The sequence below is a fragment of the Pogona vitticeps genome, chromosome 2, assembly GCF_051106095.1.
Source record: "Pogona vitticeps strain Pit_001003342236 chromosome 2, PviZW2.1, whole genome shotgun sequence".
NCBI classification, from domain to species: Eukaryota; Metazoa; Chordata; class Lepidosauria; order Squamata; family Agamidae; genus Pogona; species Pogona vitticeps.
The window spans coordinates 95,106,275-95,130,021 of record NC_135784.1 but is presented as its reverse complement, the minus strand read 5'-3'; the positions used below and the strand labels follow the sequence as shown (position 1 = coordinate 95,130,021).

General features: G+C 43.1%; 1 protein-coding gene across 2 annotated transcripts in view; it reads left to right on the top strand.

Moving 5' to 3' along the window:
- SLC6A7 (solute carrier family 6 member 7) overlaps positions 1-23,747 on the top strand; it is a 51,894-nt gene that overhangs the window by 8,922 nt on the left and 19,225 nt on the right. The window contains exons 1-5 of one of the 2 annotated variants that reach the window (XM_078385645.1): positions 2,792-3,101; positions 5,386-5,569; positions 19,301-19,432; positions 20,368-20,602; positions 22,146-22,284. In XM_078385645.1, coding sequence (XP_078241771.1) covers positions 5,407-5,569; positions 19,301-19,432; positions 20,368-20,602; positions 22,146-22,284 — 669 coding nt within the window. In that variant the 5' untranslated portion in view covers positions 2,792-3,101; positions 5,386-5,406. Of the gene's footprint in view, positions 1-2,791; positions 3,102-5,385; positions 5,570-19,300; positions 19,433-20,367; positions 20,603-22,145; positions 22,285-23,747 lie in introns of those variants that run through there. The other variant, XM_020806805.3, reaches the window with a different exon arrangement.

The window sequence follows — 23,747 nt, the reverse complement described above, 5'->3', positions numbered from 1 at the left end:
GGCTCGTGGGTGAATAAGCAGCAGTTGCCATTGCTGTTCCACTCCTCCTCCTCCTCTAGAGAGGGAAGTGCCACAGCTACCACCATCCTGGTCCTCCTTCTCAAGGGGATAGGGAGGTGAGTATGTGACTAGGTTCCCCTTGGCATAATGTGGCCATGGTCCTTCACTTCTCACCTTCTCCTATGCCTTGGCTTCAAGTCATCCTGGAGGATGCCTACTATCTGTATCCTGGCTTTAACACAACAGGGGGAATTTGGCCTTCTTGATTCCCCTTGGTCTCTCAGTGGGTTTCGACACTGTCCACCCTAGACACAAATCACCTAGACCACTTCTTGAGATTCGGAGGGCATCTTGCTTTGATGCTTCACGTCATTGTACCTTGAGGATCACATCTAGAAGATGGTGCTGAAACCTAGGAGCTAAATCCAGTTAACTCTGCTGGAGCGACCAGTTGAATGAAGGAGACTTATGTTGCTGTTGACTTAGTACAGTAACTCCCTTTTATTCAACGGACCTACTATAGTTTGAGCTAGCAATTGAATTTTCTCCAAAGCCTGCCCTTTGGCCTTGGGAGGGAATCTTAAATGTCTCCTTGCTCGTTTTTCAGGGTTCCATTTTGTCCCAGGTATTTAACATCTGCATCAGGGTTAAGCAAACGTGTATGTGTGGGTGCCGTATGGCCCTCCCCATGCTGTTTCTGTAGCCCTTAGCCTTCCCCCAAACCTCTGCTTTGTAATTTTTTTTTAAAAAATGAACAGTTTCTGGAAGCTGCTAGGTGTAGGAAATCATCTTTCAAATAGGCCACTGGAAATGAAGCCACTTCTATTTTCAATTTCTGCCCCCCTTTTTTGGAATTTTGGTGGTCTTTGCAGCCTCTGGAGGCAGCAAATTGGCTCCTGAACTTGCCAGAGTCATTCTCCCATATCTAGATGAAATCTCACCTCTCTGTGTCTGATTTTCATCTGCTCCTGGAGAGTGGATTCTAAACCAGTCTCTGAGAGAAGATATGGGAAAGCAGCTTAAAACATGATCCAGACAAGAGAAAGGTACTGCTATCTAGTTGTGTGTGCGTGTGCACGCAAGTCAAGTGTAAGTGACTGGCCTGTACGGTTAGATAGTTAAGAGTTTCCTTCTCCCAAACTATCACAACTCCTGGATTAAGGGATGTGTTTGGATCTTTTGGTAACAGCCGTGGCCAGGAGTATTTTTCATCATAATCTGCCAGTACTGTACGTAATTGGGGTGCCCTTTGGATGAAATCAGACCTGCCTGCACTTGTTAATGTCTTTGTTAATTGTCAATTCTAAAATACTGTATTGCAATGTGTTGTACAATCTTCCCACCTTTACAAAGCCTTGGAAAGCTTCAGGCAGTGGCGTAGAATGGCTTGTCAGCAATGCAGGTATTGTGCCCCCTAACCTGTGGATGCACAGGTGAGTGAACTGCAAGCTGCAGAAGGGTCTGGATTCCCTACAGTGCACTACCTTCCTGGATTTCCCACAAGCCACACTACCTGCAACAACTAGTGCCCAACCAGCCATAGTGCTGGAGACTCCTGATGCAGGTGGGTGAAGGATGATATGTTTGTGGGGGGGGAGAGAAGTGTGAAGCGGTGACAAATTCTCTCACTTTCTGCCTGATTATTCCACACCCATGGCGCCCAAGGGGTGACAGCGGTTGCGCAGCTCCCTCGTAACTCAGCCCAGTGGCCATTTTACCTCAAGGTGGGGGCCACAGGGGGGGTTGGGGGCAAACAGGAGGCACACATGTGGTGTATTGGCCAAGGTTTGGTCACCACTCTGCTGGAGCCACCTGCAAAACTCACAGAACATAACTGACACCATTCCCCCCCCCCCCGACCAACTCCAAGTTGCCTCACACACCTGTTGCCAGAGGAGTCGCCTGATTCCCAGGCCTGGTGCAGGGCAGGGGACAAGTGCAGAGCCCCCCCATCAGACCTCCTCCATCACCACCCCACGCGCTCCAGCTGCACCTTCAATAAAAGCTGTTTTGGACTTCTTCCAGGCAGTTTCTTATAAAGCAAGGGGGCACGTGGTGCTGGGGAGGTGCAAAGGGAGAACAGCCACCCAAACAGATGATTCTCCAAGGGGGGAGCCTATTCTGTTCTCCCACCCCCTGAGCAGGGATCTAACCAGGAGGCCTGAGCCTGGTTTCGGCACCCAATCGACCAACCATTCCCACCCTCCAAATCCTCTTGGGCAAACGGCTTCCCTTTCTTCCTCACTGGCCCCGTGGCTAGCTTGTCTAGAGCTCCCAATTTACCCAGCCTAGACCCTTCGCCTCCAACAGGGGGGACTCATCTGAAGCCAATGTGCAACAGCTTTTTATATTGCACACACTACCTTGTACATGTAGGCAGTATGATTGCAACTTTATGTGGGAATTGCTGCATTCCTTCACATTCATGTGTATATTTGGACTATTTGACGCTTGTGAGTTTATCTACAGCTAATGGCCATTTCTATCGTTGCTTCTGGGAGACATATGTATCCATAGGTGAATGTGCATCTGTATCTCCACACACTTGTTTTCTTGAACTCATTCATATATATATATGTCCATGTACTTATGTAGTGTTGAACTGACCATATACAGGCATGTGTATGTGTCTCTTGGGGTACAGGGACGTGTACATGTAAGCCTAACAGCATGAAGCATATTGCAGGTATATTGGTACTCATAATTAGGCCAGTTTCCTCACTTATACTTTCTTCCCTTGTCTCCATGGAAACTGAATAGGAAGTAAGTTTTCACTATAACTGTAGCAGATGAAAGGGCAGCTCTTGGTGAAAGAAAGGGGCAGTATGATTTTTGGGTCAATTATTTGTTTTCAAAAAATAAATAAAATCAATCTTAGAGATTCAACAAGTCTGGAGCCCTGGTGGTGGGTCTCTCACTCTCACTGAGTAGACAGAGCCTCTCTCCTCACGTCAAGAGTTTTATTGAAGATCTCCCAGAACACTGTGCATGGTTTCCAGACACCTTCACCCTGAATACATCTCCTTTTTAACAAGTTAAGCACTAAGGAGAAGATAGGAAGGCGTGACTGGAAATCTTGTCCACTAGAGAGTGTTTCTAAGGTGAGTCCATTTTTTTCTGTTGCTAGCTGAGCAGTTCTTAAACTGATAGAAGCTGGTGTAATATCTGGTTTCGTTTTCTGTTTAACTTGGAGAATACAGGAGGTGGACAAGGTCACTGATAAAGAATATGTTTTGGATGCAGAAGTTCAATCCATGTATCTTGAAGAAGTTCTGGGAAAGACCCTCGTCTGAGACGCTGATGCATGCCAGTCAGGGCCAACTGGCTTTACTAGGGAGAGTATGATCTTAGCCTCAGGTAGCGGTTTTTGGGTGTCAGGAAAAGGCAGCAAATTATTAGTTATGTAATTTATTCTTGTATGTTACTGCTGAGAGAGAGAGAGAGAGAGAGGTGCTTCTGCGATTTTCTGGGTCAGGTACCAAAATAGTTGGGCTGACTTGGAGTGGCAAGTACCTTGGCTAGTAAGGAAAACATCTTTTTCTTAACATTAGACAGAAAAATGTCTTGGATTGACCTGGAAGTCACTATGGAGAATTCAGAGAGAGGTGGACTATTCAGCATAGAAAGCCAGACAACCCGTCAATTCCAGATCTCTCTCTCTCTCTCTCTCTCTCTCTCTCTCTCTCTCTCTCTCTCTCATGGCACAGAGTCCTTAACATGTCTAGAATTAAGAACTGACAAGGGAAGACAGGGAGGGGCAGGGGAGTGAAGGAAATGAAAGACTGCTGAACTGCAGTGTTTTCTCTCACCTGTCCATTTGTATTTCCTAAACGGCATATAAAGGCTCTTTGGTTTCTAGAGAAAATATATTCAGGTGCAGAAGGTGTTACATAAGAACATAAGAAACATAAGAAGAGCCCTTGAAGAAGGCCAGTTCCATGCTTGTTGTTGTTTAGTCATCAAGTCATGCCTGACTCTTCGTGACCCCATGGACCAGAGCACGCCAGGCCCTCCTGTCTTCCACTGCCTCCCGGAGTTTGGTCAAATTCATGTTGGTCGCTTCGGTGACACTGTCCAACCATCTTGTCTTTTGTCATCCCCTTCTCCTCTTGCCCTCACACTTTACCAACATTAGGGTCTTGTTCCATGCTAGGTGTTATTAAAAAGGAGATTGAAAATAAAATAGCCAACATTATAGTGCCATTGTACAAAATGCTGGTAAGGCTGCACCTGGAGTATTGCGTACACTTTTGCTTGCCACACCTCAAAAAAGACATAGTGGAACTGGAAAAGGTGCAGAAGAGAGCGACTAAAATGATGACTGGGCTGGGGACCTCCCTTATGAGGAAAGGCTACAGCGTTTGGGGCTCTTTAGTCTAGAGAAAAGGCACCTGAGGGGGGACATGATTGAAACGTATAGAATTATGCATGGGATGGATAAAGTGGATAGAGAGAAGATCTTTTCCCTCTCATGAAATACCAGAACCAGGGGACATCCATTCAAATGTGTGTTGCGAGAGTGAGAACAGACCAAAGAAAATATTTATTTATCTAGCATGTTGTTAGTCTGTGGAACTCCTTGCCACATGATAAGGTGATGGCATCTGGCCTAGATGCCTTTACAAGTTTCCTTGAGGAAAAGCCCATCTCAGGTTACAAGCCATTGATGGGGATGTATAATCTCCAGGCTTAGAAGGAAGGCACCTCAAAATGCCAGATGCAGGGGAGGGGTATCAAGAGACAGGTACCTAGTTGTCTCGTGTGCTCCCAGAGGCATCTGGTGGGGCCCCTGTAAGATACAGGGAGCTGGACTAGAGGGGCCCTTGGCCTGATCCATCAGGGCTCTTCTTATGTTCTTTCCCCCCCCCCCTGTTTAATATTTTATAATGTTTGTTGCTATTCATTTTCATTATGATGGCTTCCCCTTTTTCAAGCAGCTTTGCTCACATAAATTGCAGCTGCTCCATTGCTACTATTTGGGAAGGCGTCTGTTTCATCAGACTGCATACATACCACATACAACCCAGTCAGGTTGTGGGAACTGCTAGCAGGAGCTCACTATGCTCCTAGATGCCATTCCTGCCAGCTGCAGGAATTTGGCTCTCCAAAACCCATAGATGAAACAGATGGACTCGACTTCCCTGTTGCGTTGGTGAGGGGAATGCCAGAGTGATGTGACAGGAGATACAAAAAGCCTGAGATGTTGGTCTGTGATAGCTTGTGACCTGTTACAAGTCCCCCATCCTTGTTTTGCATTTTCCATTGGGTCTTCTCAACCTTTTTCTTTGCCGTTAACTTTTTGCTTCCTGAAACTTGCCCTACATTTCCTTCTTTTGTACTCTGCTTTCCTCCCCACTTCCATTTCTTTCTGTTTTCTCTCATCAGCCAGTAATTCCAGATTTGTTAATGACACCAAGTGATCAAGGGGATGGTGACCTAGAGATTGACTACCCTGAAGACAGAGGGAATTGGACGGGTAAGCTGGACTTCCTGTTGTCCTGCATCGGCTACTGCGTTGGGCTGGGTAACGTCTGGAGGTTTCCATACCGTGCTTATACAAATGGAGGAGGTAAGCCCTGCATTCATCAGCTGCCCTTTCGTGAGATACTACCATTCCCTTGGTAGTTTATGTCTGAAAGCTTCATACCCCTATTGAGAACTAGCAGTAGAAGTGGCTCACTGGCAGGACATTTTGCAATCTGAGACAGAACAAAAATGAAGGCCCCAAAAGGTAATAGTGCACAGCATCCTAGGTTAGTCAAGTTGTTTTGCTCTAGAGGCAGAAAATCTCAGAAGCACTTTGCCTAAGTAAGGTACATGTGGACTTTACTCTGAAGCTTCTTCAACCTTGTATGAAGCAGCATGAAAGGCAAGTGGAAAGAGGAATAGTGTGGTAGAGAAGGATGCTGACTTCATATTAATGTGTGTGAATTATGGCTACCTTTTTAAAAAAACCCGTTATAGCCAATACTTTGCTTTGGTTTCTGTGAAGTTCCCTTGGGCCTCATGTACATTTGTTCAAGGCTGATGTACAAGAATCCAGCGAAATTAGCCCATCACAGCATCCTTGCAGACAGGTTAGAAGGCACTGATTTGAAAGCTGGTAGCACACACTATCTAACCTCCATAAATTACGTGCTCACTTGCATCTCACAATAGGAAAAACCAATACCAATTGGGGAAAATGAAACCCAACACCACCTATGAAGTTTGTGAGATGGAGGTGGTACCCAAAATACTTTTTTAGCATATGATTCTGCTCCGTGGCCCATATTTATCTTAATCTTTAAATGGAGATGGGGAGGAAAGAACAAAGCTTGTCAGCTGTGAATTCAAGGTGCGAATATAAAAGTTTTCACACTCATTCTCAGTGCTGCAGGCAAGGGTGTTATATCATATACTAGGTATTCTATTCTGTTCTGTTCTGTTCTGCACTGACCCATTTCCTTCATCTTGCCTGCACAACCATCATTTGCTTTGCTAATTTCATACATCTTAATGATATACAAAGACTTCAGTATGCGTCTTTTGCAATGATAAGGCTGTGGTTGCTGGTCTCCAGAGGCTCCCATTCTCGTGACATTCATGTCGCTGCTGCTGTTTGACTTGAGAACAATTGATTGGCCTTAGGCTGCTCACTGCCTTTCCTTCCTCAGAATACTTCTGGGCCCTGTAGTTAAAAAAACAGAGGTGGACTGTGGCTGGAGTCAATGACTAAGCTTTGAATCATGCTTGGTTTTTAGGTGGAAACTCAACAGCTAGGGGAGAAAGGTTGGAAGGCTTGAGTCATAAAATCCTGAAGTTGGAAGGTGCTTATAAGGCCATCGATCCAACCCCCTTGTTCAGTGCAGGAATACAGATCAAAGACTATCTGCCAGTTGGTTTTCTAAATTTCTCTTGAATGCCTCCTGAGTTGAAGCACTCAGCACCACCTCTCAAGACCATTGGTTTCATAGCCATACTGCTCTAACAGGAGGTTTTTCCTAATATTCAGCTGAAATTTGGCTTCCTCTAACTTGAGCCCATTGTTGAATGTCCTGCATTTGGGGATGACTGAGAAAAAAATCCTGCCTCTCCTCTGTATGACAGTCTTTCATGTATTTGAAAAGTACTCCTCCTCTCAGTCTTCTTTTCTCAAGGCTAAACATGGCAAGTTCTTTCAGTATTTCCCCACAGGGCTTTATTTCGATCCTCCTGATCATCCTTGTTGCCCTCCTCATAACTTGTTCCAATTTGTTAGCATTCTTCTTGAAGCGTGGTGTCCAGAACTGGACACAGTAGTTTGCAGGACTTGGAGACTATACTTCTGTTAATGCAGCCTAAAATATCATTAGCCTCTTTGTAGCCACATCTTAGTGTTGGTTCAGACTCAACTTGTGATCTACAACAGTTCCAAGATCCTTCTCATTCACAGTATTGCTGAACCAGGTATCTCCCAGCTGTGTATTTGGTTTCTTTTCCTTAGGTACAGTATTTTGCATTTATCCCTATTGAATTTCATTCTGTTGTTTTCAGCCCAGTGCTCAAGCCTATCTAGATAATTTTGAATTTTATTTCTGTCTTCCAAGGTATTAGCTATTCCACTCAGATTTGTGTCATCTGCAAATTTGATTAGCATTCTCTGTACCCCTTGATCCAGGTCATTAATAAAAATGTTGAACAGCACTGCACCCAGGATGGAGCCCTGGGATATCCCACATGTTCGTCGTTGTTTAATCATTTAGTCGTGTCCTACTCTTCGTGACCCCATAGACCAGAGCACGCCAGGCCCTCCTATCTTCCACTGCCTCCCGGAGTTGTGTCAAATTCATGTTGGTAGCTTCGATGACACTGGCCAGCCATCTCATCCTCTGTCGTCCCCTTCTCCTCTTGCCTTCACACCTTCCTAACATCAAGGTCTTTTCCAAGGAGTCTTCTCTTCTCATGACATGGCCAAAGTACTGGAGCCTCAGCTTCAGGATCTGTCCTTCCAGTGAGCACTCAGAGTTGATTTCCTTTAGAATGGATAGGTTTGTTCTCTTTGCAGTCCAGGGGATTCTCAATAGTCTCCTCCAGCACCACAATTCAAAGGCATCAATTCTTCGGCGGTCAGCTTTCTTTATGGTCCAGCTCTCACTTCCATACATCATGACAGGAAAAACCATAGCTTTGACTATTCAGACTTTTGTTGGCAAGGTGATGTCTCTGCTTTTAAAGATGCTGTCAAGGTTTGTCATCGCTTTCCTCCCAAGAAGCAGGCATCTTTCAATTTCGTGGCTGCTGTCTCCATCTGCAGCAGTCAAGATACTCCATCCCACATGTTACCTCCTCCCGATTTGAGAAGGAGCCATTAATCATCATCCTCTGAATACAGTTTTGTAGCCAACTGTGTATCCACCTGACCATTGTTCTATCCAACCCAAACCTAGTTAGCTGCTAATCAGAATATCATGGGACACTTTGTCAAAAGCTTTGCTGAAGTCAAAATAGACTATGTTTACAGCATTCCCTCTGTCCATCTGAGGGGTTACGCAATCAAAAAATGAGAACAGATTAGTCTGGTAGGATTTGTTCTTGACAAATCATTGTTGGCTCCCAGTTATTACTGCTTTGTTTTCTAGATGCTTGCATAGTGACTGCTTTATAATCTGTTCCAGATTTTTCCCTGGAATTGATGTCAGGATGACTGGTCTGTAGTTCCCAGGTTCATTCCTTTTGCCTTTTTTGAAGATAGGGACAACATTAGCTCTCCTCCAATCAACTGGTTCCTCACCCATTTCCCATAATTTCAAGGAAAAAATGGACAGTGCTTCTAAGAGCTCTTCAGCCAGCTCCTTCAATACAGTACTCTTGGATGCAGTTCATCTAGCCCTGGAGATTTGAACTCATTCAAGGTAATGAAATATCCCTTGGCTATTTGTTTATCAATCTCCAGCTGCAATCGTGTCCCTTCCACTTGCACTTCACAATTGTCTTGAGGGTCGTTGTCTGTCCTTTGGGAAAAGACTGAGCTAAAATAGGAATTGAGCACTTCTGCCTTTTCTTTGTTGTTTGTTATCATTTTTCCATTTCCATTGAGTAGCTGAGCCACTGTTCCTTTTCTTTGTCCTTTGCTATGACACACCTGAAGAATGCTTTTTTGTTGCTTTTAGTGTTTCTAGCTAATCTAACATTTTGCCCTTCTAATGTGATCTCCCTTTTTGCTGTTGCTCCTGAGCTCTGCTGATTTTAGATTGTTCTTGGACTTTGGCTTTGGATCTTCCCCATCTGGTTTCCTTGACTGTCTGGTTTGACTCTTGTTTGCTAGGCTTCCTATTTGCCTTTTGAACCTGATTCCAGACTTTCCTGACTAAAGCTCTCAATTATTCCACCCTCTTCAGCCAAGATCTTGCCCTTGGGCAGTTTCTGGGAAATAGATGTCTGATTGGAATACTGAACAGAAGCACTCCACTGTGCAACGTTTTGTTGCAATCTTCACTTGTACTTCTTGCTATGAAGACTGGCAGGTGTGCTTTCAGGTATCCGCTTGAATGTACATACACACACACACACACATACACACACACACACACACACACTCAAGGTAATAAGGTATTCCTTGACTACAAGGAATTTGTAGTGAAGGAAAAACTTGCATTTGTTTGTTAATCTCCAGCTGCAATCCTGTCCCTTCCACTTGCACTTCACATTTGTCTGGAAGGTCATAGTCTGCCCTGAAGAATGCTTTTTCTGTTGCTTTTAGTGTCTCTAGCAAACCTCAACTCATTCTCAGCTTTTGCTCTCCTAATGTCATCCTTGCAACTCCTTGCTACCTGTATGTACTCCTCCTTTGTGGTCTGGCTGCCTTTCCCCTTCCTTATATGTGCCCTTTTTTGTTTTCAGGTCCTTCCTGAGCTTTTTGTGAAGCCACACTGACTTCCCCCCCCCCCCCCGGTCTTCTACCTTTTTTCTTGTTGGAATTGTTTGGAGCTGTGCCATTAGAATTTCCTTATTTAGAAACTCACACACTTCTTGGGCTCCTTTTCTTGTTAGAGTCTCCTGCCATGGGACCCTACTTATCATTGTTCAAGGGGTTTAAAACAGTTTTTTTTTATAATCCAGCATATATGTGTGGCTACACTCTGCTTTGGTTTCCTTTGAAATCAAGAATTCTAATAGAACTCTCACCCAGAGTTCTCCTTAATGCCACTTCCTCCACCAAGCTATCACTATTGGTTAGAATAAAGTCAAGTGTAGCTGTTCCTCTCGTTTCTTTCTTCACTTTTTGTAAGAGAAAATTACCAGTCACACAAGCCAGGAATTTCCGGGAAGGGCCATACTTGGCAGAATTTGCCTCCCAACAGATATCAAGATAATTGAAATCTCCCATCCCTACTAAATTGTGTCTCTTCGAAGTCCTTGTAATGCGTTTTTCAACAGTTTCATCTGCATCCTCTCCTTGATTCAGTAGCAGACTCCAACTATCATGTTTCTTTTTTTACCCCAACTACATTGATACGGATGCTCTCAATGGGACGACCGATCTTCTCCTCCTGTATATCCATGCAGGAATGTGTATTTGTTACGTATACTTCAACTCTGTCTCCCTTTCTATTGTTTCTGGGTTTTTGAACAATGTATAGTGTTCAGGTTTGAACAATTTACATCCTTCCAGTCATGGGAGTCATCCCACCAAGTTTCAGTTATTCCTATCAAGTCATATTTACCCTCTTGATGAGGGCAATGGGGAACACCGTGTGGTGTGATGCTTCCATGTACCTTGTCTGCATGTTTTTTCTCTTTCTTTCAGGGAGGGAGGGAGGGAGGGAGGGAGGGAGGGAGGGAGGGAGAGAGGGAGATGCTCCAGGAATTCATGGGGAATGGTGCTTCCAAAACCCAACATTTTGTGAGTAGCCCCCACCAATAACACCCATTTTGTGATTGGTACAGTGATAATTTTTTAAAAAAATATCATGTGTTCATGGGGGCCTCTATGAAAAAGTGAATAGAGACTTCTACACAATTTGCATGTCAAGAATTCTTTAATATAAGTGAGGAGGAAATACTTGACAAAGAACAAAAGTGAGGAGGGAATATCTACGTATTAAGAAATGGTCTATCATTCTTTGTGAATTGTTTGCTGTTCAGCAGTTTGATGTAGACGCTGCTGCCAAATGTCCTGTGTGTTTTCAAGAGCAATGCGGGTGATTTCAGCAGGTGGCATGCATCCTCCTGAGTCACTGTATAATGCTGCTCGCGTGGCTGCGGGATGTAAAAGGGCAGCACCCTCCTGGAAATGCCATCTTCTTCGCTAGGGCAAAATTGACAACAACAGGATTTTAACCATTCATTGTTCACTGTAAATCTTTGGGGATATTTTGCTTATGCTTGGTTCAGATTAATTTTCCAGTTATGATGAATACTGTGTTTCTGTTGCTTTTCAAAGATTTGTGGGTAGGAGTGCTTTTCTTTGACAGGGCATTTGCATGTAAGAAGAATAGATGTGGAGCTTTTACATTGATGGGAATTATCCCCATTTATAAAAATGGAAAAAGTAGACATTGCTTGGACAGTGTGCTGTGGTGGGTGGTGTGTTGGACTAGGACACTTGAGTTCCAGTGTCCACTTGATGACAGAAACTCATGACGGGGGCATGTTAGAGACAATTCTTTAAACATGTCACATACTCCAAAATCCCTGTTAGTGTTGCCATAAATCAGAATCAACCTGAAAAGGCATAAGTGCAACAGGCCCTTCTTTGCTAGTTAGGAATTTTTAAAGGGGAAAAACCCACTGATGTTCAACAGTAGTACCAATAAAAGAGCTACCCACTTGCCCGAAATTAGATTGCTAAAATGATGCAAATTTGGGGTGAGCATGAGTGGAGTTTTCTGTGGAAGGATTCTTAGCCCCATCACTCATGGTGCCTAAAACAGAAGTCTAGGCTCATTGTAAGCAAATGTCTTTTGTCCCAGATCAGGGACAGGCAAATTCCAGAGTCTGTGAGACAGACAGACAGACAGACAGACAGACAGACAGACAGACAGACAGACAGACAGACAGACAGACAGATATACCTTGGACTTTGGGGGGCTGTGCCTACTCCTAAACACTGCCCACTGTCCAAATATTTTACTTGGGTAAAAAGACCCACATAACAGGAAAAATGGTCTCTAGTGGCCATGATTTGTTTAATATACAGAGCACATGGTGGAGCTAGGAGACAGAGATCTCTGGAGAGGAAAAATGTGGGAAAATTAAGATTGCCGGAAGAAATATCAACAACCTCCGATATGCAGATGATACCACTCTGATGGCAGAAAGTGAGGAGGAATTAAAGAACCTTGTAATGAGAGTGAAAGAGGAGAGTGCAAAAAACGGTCTGAAACTCAACATCAAAAAAACTAAGATCATGGCCACTGGTCCCATCACCTCCTGGGAAATAGAAGGGGAAGATATGGAGGCAGTGTCAAATTTTATCTTCCTGGGCTCCATGATTACTTCAGATGGAGACAGCAGCCCTGAAATTAAAAGGCGCCTTCTTCTTGGGAGGAAAGCGATGACAAATCTTGACAGCATCTTGAAAAGCAGAGACATCACCTTGCCAACAAAAGTCCGAATAGTCAAAGCTATGGTTTTTCCTGTCGTGATGTATGGAAGTGAGAGCTGGACCATAAAGAAAGCAGACCGCCGAAGAATTGATGCCTTTGAATTGTGGTGCTGGAGGAGGCTCTTGAGAATCCCCTGGACTGCAAAGAGAACAAACCTATCAGTTCTAAAGGAAATCAACCCTGAATGCTCACTTGAAGGACAGATTCTGAAGCTGAAGCTCCAGTACTTTGGCCATCTCATGAGAAGAAAAGAGTCCTTGGAAAAAACCTTGATGTTAGGAAGGTGTGATGGCAAGAGGAGAAGGGGACGAACGAGGATGAGATGGCTGGACAGTGTCTGCGAAGCAACCAACATGAACCTGACACAACTCCGGGAGGCAGTAGAAGACAGGAGGGCCTGGCGTGCTCTGGTCCATGGGGTCACGAAGAGTCGGACACGACTAAACGACTAAACACAGGGAGCAAAAGGAGTTTTTTGTGGGTTTTTTTTTTTTAGCAAACGATATGTTTTTCTAATGGATATGTGGGGACTTTGAGGCCTCAGGAGTGCATAAGGACTCCTGGAAGGCTATATGTGGCCTGTGGGCCACATGTTGCCTTCACCTGTGCTAGATTTCTGTGTTGCCTAGAGTTTATAATTTAAAAATGGTGGTAGTCAAAGCACAGCTCTAGAAGATTCCTCTTTCAAGATGAAGGCCTTGAGGCATCCTTCAGATGTGCTAGTGTTACAAGAAGGAATTCTAGCCTTTCTGCGGGAGCTTCCAGGAAAGGGTCTTGTCATATAATAAATCTGCCTCACTAGGTAATGAGATGGGGCCTGTGATACTGCTTCATATTTGTAACCCTGCATAATTTCTTTTTATTCTTCCCCCCCTCCTCCGCAAAACCCTCACAAAAACAAAATAGAAAAATCTGTTAAGATGTGGGAGGAAATAGCATATCTTTTGACTGGTAGTGCCAGGAACCCTCCATTTGAAAATCTCTTGTCAGGCTCTGTCTGCCAAAAGATAAGAATAACCTTTTCCTGCTTCCAAGGAAGTTGCCTTATACCAGGTCAGCCTGTTTCTCCTGCTGACTCGGTGCTGTCTAACCTGAATGGCTGGGGCTCCTCAGATTCTCAGGAAGACAGAGAACTTCCCCGTCACCTGCTATCTGCCACATTTAACCGGAGACGCTAAGGACACAGGTCTTCTGCATGCAAAACATGTGCTTTTTACTGAACTGGGGCCCTCATACTAGCCAGATATGATGATAGGGAAAGATGTGGATGCCAGGAGAAGGTGCTCCAGTGCTAGGGTGATAGAAGAGAGCTGCCCCATGATAACCTGGATATTTGGACCGTACCTTTAAAATCACAAGAAACCAAGATTTAGATCTGATTTTCTTCTCTTGCCTTTCCTCTTGCTGTTCTCCACACCATACCAAAAACTGCTCTGGACAGTGTCCCCGCACTCTGGAACAGGTCTTGGGATTGTGGGCTAGGGCTGTGACAGGTGGAGCATCACTCTCCACCTCACTGGTGGAGGATTGTTAGGAGTTTATTACACTCCTACAGACAGAGTAGAACATATTCTCCAGCCACTTTGCTTTCACATCATGTTTTCTTCACCCCCTCCCTCAGTTGCTGTATACTAGGGAGCACAGGAAGTAGACAGAAAGCAAGACTGGGAAATGTAAATGGTGAGAAGAAACCAAAGCCTGAAAGGTGACTATGCTGAACCCACCCAGAACTGAATGGGGTGGGGATGGTTTTCTTTGTCCCTCGGCAAGTAGTGTTAAGATAAGAGGGTCCCAGAGATTGGCAAGTTTCCTTTTGTTGGTGAAATGTTCCATCAAGTTGCTTCTGATTCGTTGTGACCCTATGAATTAATGATCTCCAGAAGGTCCTATCATTAACAGTCCTGCAAACTCAGTGCTGTGGTTCCTTGTACTGAACCAATGCATCCCATGTTTGGTTTTCCTATTTACTTATTGCCTTCCACTTTTTCTACCATTATTGTCTTTTCCAGTGATATATCCAAAGTAAAATAGCCACTGTTTAGTCATTTTGTTTCTAAAGAGAATGCAGGCTTGATTTGATGTGGAGCCTGTTTATTTGTCTCTTTTGGTGGTCTGTTGTATCCTGTAAAGGTCTCCTGCAACATTTATAATAAGAGGATGGCTACATTACAATTTAGCCCCCATTTTGTACCCCTATTTTCAGGCTCAATCTGTTTTGTGGCAACTACAGGACATAAACCTGATAGCGAAACAGCGTGACCTTTTCCCAATTGCCCCTTTTTGGATCATTGGCAGGGGCGAATGGGTTTTTTCCCTCCTTTTTGGTGCATATCATTTCATTTTGGTTTCTGACATGGGCGATTCCCAGTATCAAACCAAAGCAGCAGTAGGGGGTGTGCTCTAGAGTGATGTTTATGGTGACATTTTGAGGTGGTTTTGACATGGCATGGCAGTGGGAACTCCCCTTGTCCTCTTGGTTGTCTCTTTTCTGAAATATTCTGAATTTTTTTTAAAAAAAAAAAATACATTTTTGGCTAATTCAGTTCAGTGCTATGCCACTGTATCACATCGTGCAAGAAGGCACCTTGTTTCAGTCAGGTAAGGAGAAGGACTCCTTCCAGAAACTCCCAGTGGTGGGGAGATGGGAGTTAAAGAGCTGTCAGCTTGGGTGGACTAACCTACTTTAAGCATCTTACCCTGTTTCCCCAAAAATAAGACCTAACCTGAAAATAAGCCCGAGTATGATTTTTCAGGATGCTCATAATATAAGCCCTACCACAAAAAGAAGCCCTAGTTAAGTGAAGCCCTGCCCTCCACTATTGTGCAGCCACCAGAAGATGACATGACTGTAGAATAAAACATCCCCTGAAAATAAACCCTAATGTGTTTTTTGGAGCAAAAATTAATCTAAGACCTTGTCTTAGTTTTGGGGAAACATGGTACAGTGTGCCCAGTTGTTTTATATTTTTTTCCCCTTAGCAGCCTGGCGCTCTCAGCAGTTGAATAGAATTCTGTTGCTTGGGCTTTTGCTTCATTTCTGACCCCTGAGCCAAATTCTCTGATGATTTCTGGTTCTGGTTCATATCCTACTATTGTGTTCCAGTCACCACTGATTATTCGCAGATCATTTTTGGTGTGTTATTATTTAGTCAAACTTTGCATTATACCCCCCAAACTCTTGTATTATGTCTCATCTCATTGTCAGTAACATGCTATTTTTTCTGTGTGTGTGTGTGTGTGTGTTTAGTCGTTTAGTCGTGTCCGACTCTTCGTGACCCCATGGACCAGAGCACGCCAGGCCCTCCTGTCTTCTACTGCCTCCCGGAGTTGTGTCAGGTTCATGTTGGTTGCTTCGCAGACACTGTCCAGCCATCTCATCCTCGGTCGTCCCCTTCTCCTCTTGCCATCACACCTTCCTAACATCAAGGTTTTTTCCAAGGACTCTTTTCTTCTCATGAGATGGCCAAAGTACTGGAGCCTCAGCTTCAGGATCTGTCCTTCCAGTGAGCACTCAGGGTTGATTTCCTTTAGAACTGATAGGTTTGTTCTCCTTGCAGTCCAGGGGATTCTCAAGAGCCTCCTCCAGCACCACAATTCAAAGGCATCAATTCTTCGGCGGTCTGCTTTCTTTATGGTCCAGCTCTCACTTCCATACATCACGACAGGAAAAACCATAGCTTTGACTATTCGGACTTTTGTTGGCAAGGTGATGTCTCTGCTTTTCAAGATGCTGTCAAGATTTGTCATCGCTTTCCTCCCAAGAAGAAGGCGCCTTTTAATTTCAGGGCTGCTGTCTCCATCTGCAGTGATCATGGAGCCCAGGAAGATAAAATTTGACACTGCCTCCATATCTTCCCCTTCTATTTCCCAGGAGGTGATGGGACCAGTGGCCATGATCTTAGTTTTTTTGATGTTGAGTTTCAGACCGTTTTTTGCACTCTCCTCTTTCACTCTCATTACAAGGTTCTTTAATTCCTCCTCACTTTCTGCCATCAGAGTGGTATCATCTGCATATCGGAGGTTGTTGATATTTCTTCCGGCAATCTTAATTCCGGCTTCGGTTTCTTCCAGTCCAGCCTTCCGCATGATGTATTCTGCGTATAAGTTAAATAAACTGGGGGACAATATACAGCCTTGCCGTACTCCTTTCCCAATTTTGAACCACTCAGTTGTTCCATGACCAGTTCTAACTGTTGCTTCCTGTCCCACATATAGGTTTCTCAGGAGATGGATAAGGTGGTCAGGCACTCCCATTTCTTTAAGAACTTGCCATAGTTTGCTGTGGTCCACACAGTCAAAGGCTTTCGCATAGTCAATGAAGCAGAAGTAGATATTTTTCTGGAACTCTCTGGCTTTCTCCATAATCCAGCGCAAGTTAGCAATTTGGTCTCGAGTTCCTCTTCCTCTTCGGAATCCAGCTTGTACTTCTGGGAGTTCTCGGTCCACATACTGCTGAAGCCTACCTTGTAGGATTTTGAGCATAACCTTGCTAGCGTGCGAAATGAGTGCAATTGTACGGTAGTTGGAGCATTCTTTGGCACTGCCTTTCTTTGGGATTGGGATGTAGACTGATCTTTTCCAATCCTCTGGCCACTGTTGAGTTTTCCAAACTTGCTGGCATATTGAATGTAGCACCTTAACAGCATCATCTTTCAAGATTTTAAATAGTTCAACTGGAATGCCATCACCTCCACTGGCCTTGTTGTTAGCCAGGCTTTCTAAGGCCCACTTGACTTCGCTCTCCAGGATGTCTGGCTCAAGGTCAGCAACTACATTGTCTGGGTTGTCCGGGATATCCAAATCTTTCTGATATAATTCCTCTGTGTATTCTTGCCACCTCTTCTTGACGTCTTCTGCTTCTGTTAGGTCCCTCCCATTTTTGTCTTTTATCATGTTCATCTTTGCGCAAAATGTTCCTCTAATATGTCCAATTTTCCTGAACAGATCTCTGGTCTTTCCTTTTCTGTTATCTTCCTCTATTTCTTTGCATTGTTCATTTAAGAAGGCCCTCTTGTCTCTCCTTGCTATTCTTTGGAAGTCTGCATTCAAGTTTCTGTAACTTTCCCTATCTCCCTTGCATTTTGCTTCCCTTCTCCTCTCTGCTATTTCTAAGGCCTCGTTGGACAGCCACTTTGCTTTCTTGCATTTCCTTTTCTTTGGGATGGTTTTCGTTGCTGCCTCCTGGACAATGTTACGAGCCTCTATCCAAAGTTCTTCAGGCACTCTGTCCACCAAATCTAGTTCCTTAAATCTGTTCTTTACTTCCACTGTGTATTCATAAGGGATTTGGTTTAGATTATACCTGAGTGGCCCAGTGGTTTTTCCTACTCTCTTCAGTCTAAGCTTGAATTTTGCTATGAGAAGCTGATGATCAGAACCGCAGTCAGCTCCAGGTCTTGTTTTTGCTGACTGTATAGAGCTTCTCCATCTTTGGCTGCAGAGAATATAATCAATCTGATTTCGATATTGCCCATCTGGTGATTTCCATGTATAGAGTCGCCTCTTGTGTTGTTGGAAAAGAGTGTTTGTGATGACCAGCTTATTCTCTTGACAAAACTCTATTAGCCTTTGTCCTGCTTCGTTCTGAACTCCAAGGCCAAATTTCCCTGTTGTTCCTTTTATCTCTTGGCTCCCTACTTTAGCATTCCAGTCCCCTAGAATGAGTTCATCATATTAGTAAAACACTGTAATGATCTGACTGAATATGTCATATTCTAGCCCATGTTTGTCCACTCAAAGTACTACAATGTTCAAACATTCCATTGTTTTTATGCACTTATCTTGATTCATACCTCGAACATTCCATGTAACAATTATGTTTTGTACAGCATCGGATTTTCCATTTGCCTCTGTGCATATCAACAACTAGACATCTTTTGGCCTTGAATCTAGTTGCTTTATTAACTATTGCAATACTTGTACCCAATATTTGTTGTTTCTTGGTAGCTTAGTGCCCTCCAATATGGGAAACTCATTTCCCAGTACCATCTCTTGTTAATTATATTTTAATTGCATTTCAATTATTTTGCCTTTTTTTGTATTTTAAAAGTTGTAAGCCACCCAGAGTCCTTAGGGTAGTGTGGGCAGCATATAAGTTAAATGAATGAATGAATGAATGAATGAATGAATGAATGAATAATAAACAAACAAACAAACAAACAAACAAACAAACAAACAAATAAATAAATAAATAAATAAATAAATAAATAAATAATTTTGGATGATCTCATCATAGGATTTGTAAACTATACAATATTCAGAATTGGGTTATCCTTGCTTTCTTCTGCACAGTACTAACAAGGGTTAGCTTAGGTTTCACTGCCCTTGGCTATGAAAGATCCTCCACCAGTGTCACCTTTCACTACTGCTGCCGTCTAGTAGTTACTCTTTGGGAATTTCTCTGCCCAGTGCAACTAGTGATTACCTTCTGCTTATATGACCATTGATTCTGAAGACATAGATGCACCTTAATCTGGTGTCTCAGCTTTGATCATTCCTCCTTGGGTGATTCTGTTAGGAGTCTAGACTCATAATGGAGTCTAGCCTCCTAATGCTATTCATTTAAGATTTCCTAACATACCCAAGCCCCTTTACCATATCAAAGTATGCCATCAAGTCACTTCCAATTAATTAAATTCATACTTAAAGTGGCCCCATTTAACCATGTTCTGGCTTTTTATCATTTCCATTCTTGCCAATTAATCTGTATGTTATATGTTTATCTTTTACAGGGGCATTCCTTGTTCCTTATTTCATCATGTTAGCAATATGTGGAATCCCTATTTTCTTCATGGAGCTATCACTGGGCCAGTTCTCAAGTTTGGGGCCTCTTGCTGTTTGGAAGATAAGCCCACTCTTTAAAGGTGTGTGCATGCATGTGTGTGTGTGTGTGTGTGTGTGAGAGAGAGAGAGAGAGAGAGAGAGAGAATGGTAGGATCCTGCGCATCATCCTGGGGAGGGGAGAATGGACATCATGCAAAACAACTAAGTAAAGCACAGGGTGAGAAGTATAGTGGACCATTAACAAGACCCATTTTTATAGAGTTAATTACATTCTAGTTACCTTTACAGTTCAGAATGAACTCTTTTGTTTCCACTTTATGACTAACTAAAACTATTACTGTATATTACTTTAAAAATATTCTGAATACTGGAAGCTGATAGCCTGTGGTATCCATGGCTTTTCTCCAATCCACTCAATTGTCAGCTTAATATCCACAATTGAGTCAGGGGCAGCAGGGCATGTTCATCCTGGGACATGCGATATTCCTCCTCTTCCATTAAATATATTCCATATATTACATCAGTATGGTTATCCCTCATTAAGTTACAACTGTATGTGCTGTAGTTACACTTCCATTATTAGAAAAAGGAATGAATTAATTTAACTAGTTTTTTGTATCTAGTTACTTCCAAGCCTTGCAGTGGATGCATACTGTCTTATGTGGATGGATCCATATTAGTACTAATATGCCTGGTGTTTTCACATAGCTCTCATTTTTTAAAATTAGTTGCCCGCAAAATGCACCTGAAGGGCTGATGATAATACATATAAGAATTCAGATTAAAATGGCTAGATGGGAATGAATGTTTGATTATGTAACATACAATCAATAAAACTGACACTTTTCTGCTTGAATGGCCAAGTGCCACTGCCAGGTATATGGCAGCATTGCCTCAGATTTCCTGGCACTGAAATCAGCAGAAGAATTCCATAGACTAGGAGTACCCCACAGAGGTTCTTGATCCTTATGCTGTTGCCATTACATTGATCTCCATCATTTCTGCTCTTCTTTAGGTATTGGCATGGCCACCATTCTCATTGTCTCCTTGGTGGCCATTTACTATAACATGATCATTGCCTATGTTCTCTTCTACCTCTTTGCTTCGCTGACGAAGAACTTGCCCTGGCAGTATTGTGGCAACTGGTGGAACACAGATCTGTGCCTGGACCACCATGTCATGCGCGCAGGGAATGGTGCTGTCCCTCTCAACACCTCTAATACCGTCAGCCCAAGTGAGGAATACTGGACGTAAGTAAGATAGAGAAGATTAATTTTAATAAAAATGAGCAGTGAAATGACATACCTCTTTTCCAAAACAGAGCTAATGGACACTTACATGCTCTAGATGTTGTAACTGGTGGCTCTGTAGCACAGATTTATACAGTACTGTGAACTGGATGTATGGGGACAAATATACGGATCTGTTGTGCCAGTGATTGTATGTATGGGCTGTTTCTCCTGGTGCCCTTATTAGGAGAACTGGGAATGATGAAAGCCAGACTGAGAGCTCAGCTTCACAGGTGATTTAAATTGGGATCTGGTTTGATTTTTTAAGAATCGATATAATGCCACATGTTTTTTGTGTTGATGTGTGCATCGTCATGGCAACTGCACCCCTTATGTATTACTTTATGTTGTAAGTAGACAGGGATGGGGAGTGTTTCTCAGCCTTTCACTTGGTGGAGGCTTCTCTCAGGCCAGGGGGGGATGCTGGCCACCCTCTGTTCTCCAATATCCAGGAGCTCCATGGAGCCAAGAAGAGGGCAGAGTCTATGTATCGGCAAGGGGGATTTTCTCGGACATGGTTGGGAGAGCAAGAATCGTGAGTTTTAGTGCAGTGGCAGGGTTGACAGAAAATGCTGAGCAGAGAATGGTACATTTCCAGCCCAATATAAAAAGATTAAGGCATTAATCATTTTGTTTTCTATTGGGAGTCTGGACTCACAGGATCCAGGAGCTAAATCGGTCCCTCCCCACCCACAGAACCCTCATACAATGTTCTGAAGGGATATTCTGGAGGTTCCAAAGAGAAGCGTTGCTGCCACAGAAGATACTATGAGTAACGATCTTCCTTTAAAACACGTTGCAAGGTCTTTTTATCACCTGTATCCCTCCAGAAAGGTGTTTTACAGAACTAGGGCTGAACCTACAGACACATCTCTTTTTTTGTTGGTTGTTTTGGGGTGATACAGCTCCTGGAGAGCCAGAAAATTCACCCCTGAGAACCTCTGTTTTAAATAAATCAGAGTGCCTTATTGTCAAATATCATAGGGTGAAAGCCAAAGATCAACTTCCCACACTATGACTATTCAAATGTCTGTTTCACTGTGTGCAACAGGATGGGTGTACACATGACAACATGAAGATGAAAACATAAAGTGATGGGGTAGAAGAAATGAATGTATAAAGCAGCTCTTCCATCTATTGTAAATGTTACAAATCCCCTGAAGGCAAACCACATCTGTATATAATCTTTCCCCACTCAAAACTTTGTTTAGATCCACCTATGCATTAATTTCACTGAATGCACCCACGCTGGGGAGCTATGTTTGGCTGTGGCTTCCAAGCATACCTAAACGTCATGTGTATGCACAGAGAAAATGATATTTTCGTAATGACAATTTACAGGTATTCATGTTTTTTTCTTATGCTGTTCATGGAGGACATTCCTAATGATCCGAAGCTGTCTTGAGATGTGTAATCACAATTTAGATCATTTTTGCTAATTCCTTCAGTTGTATTGGCAGAGGAATGATGCACCTTGATATTTGTGGTTTTCCTTCTGTCCTAGTCGTTATGTCTTGCACATCCAAGAGAGCTCAGGGATTGGAGATCCGGGGGCAATTCGCTGGAATCTGTGCCTATGCCTCCTCCTTGCCTGGGTCATTGTGTACCTCTGCATCCTCAAGGGAGTAAAATCCTCTGGCAAGGTAAGGGACCAATTTGTCATAGGCAACAGTATGTTTCAAGATCTGTTGTTTCTGGAATCACGAGCCTCTTTGTCTTAATGTCATAGCTAGGATGAGAGCAACCTAGACTATGAAAACGGGGAATAAAAATATACCATCTGGGTAATCTAGGGCAGAACAGAAACGATAAGGCCACATTATCAGGGCAAACTTCCTCATGAGGTTTTAGTAAATTCATGCAGATTTGGACACTAACAATTCCAAATAGTCATTTCAGAATTAATCATACAGATTTTCATTAACAATCTAATGGAATCATTCAGATCTTTAGATAAATTAGTATGATGGAAGGAAAGGAGAATCCCATGCCAGGGTCCAGGATGGCAAAATGAATTCACACTTGATCCAGGTCCTGTTCTCTGACATAGCAGACACATGTTTAGCAGACATAAAGTATATCACAGAAGTGAATACTGTTGTTGTTTAGTCGTTAAGTCGTGTCTGACTCTTCGTGACCCCATAGACCAGAGCATGCCAGGCCCTCCTGTTTTCCACTGCCTCTTGGAGTTAGGTAAAATTCATGTTGGTAGCTTCGATGACACTATCCAGCCATCTCATCCTCTGTCTTCCCCTTCTCCTCTTGCCTTCACACTTTCCCAACATAAGTGTCTTTTCCAGGGAGTCTTCTCTTCTCATGAGATGGCCAAAGTATTGAAACCTCAGCTTCAGGATCTGTCCTTCCAGTGAGCACTCAGAGTTGATTTCCTTCAGAATGGATAGGTTTGTTCTCCTTGCAGTCCAGGGGACTCTCAAGAATCTCCTCCAGCACCACTTTTGTGGCCAGTGGTTTAGAGATTATTGGCTGTGTGTTGCATTATTTTGAGGAGACAGCACGTTTACACAGTTATACAAGCAGTCTACTCACTGCTTTACATTGTAGCCAAGTGTCATTTCTTCAGTGTTGTCACATGAAAAGATATACTAAAATATTTATGAAATGTGAGGGGGTGTATTTACTTCTGTGATATACTGTACATTTACATCTTTATTTGCAACCGTGACTAAAAGGACTAAATGAGGACTAAAAGCATTATTTTCTGAAGTCAAAACCTAGATTCCCATGATCTTAGGAAAAGCACAAGACTGCACAGTACAAAGGTAGAGCTCATGATCAGTGGTGGGATTCAAATAAATTAACAACAGGTTCTATGTCCTAATGATAAATAAATAAATACATACATAAATAAATACATAAATAAGTCAATATGTAAATATGTAAATATGTAAATAAATATGTAAATAAATATGTAAATAAATATGTAAATAAGTAAGTAAATGCCCAGGACAGTGGGATCTGATGAGGATTTCTGCCACAGTGGTCTCCCTACTGCCTATTATCACAACTACTTCTCACATAATTAAGACATCTGGATAAGTGCATCTGTTTGGGCATACTGCTGCTGTTACCCTCACCATGGGCATGT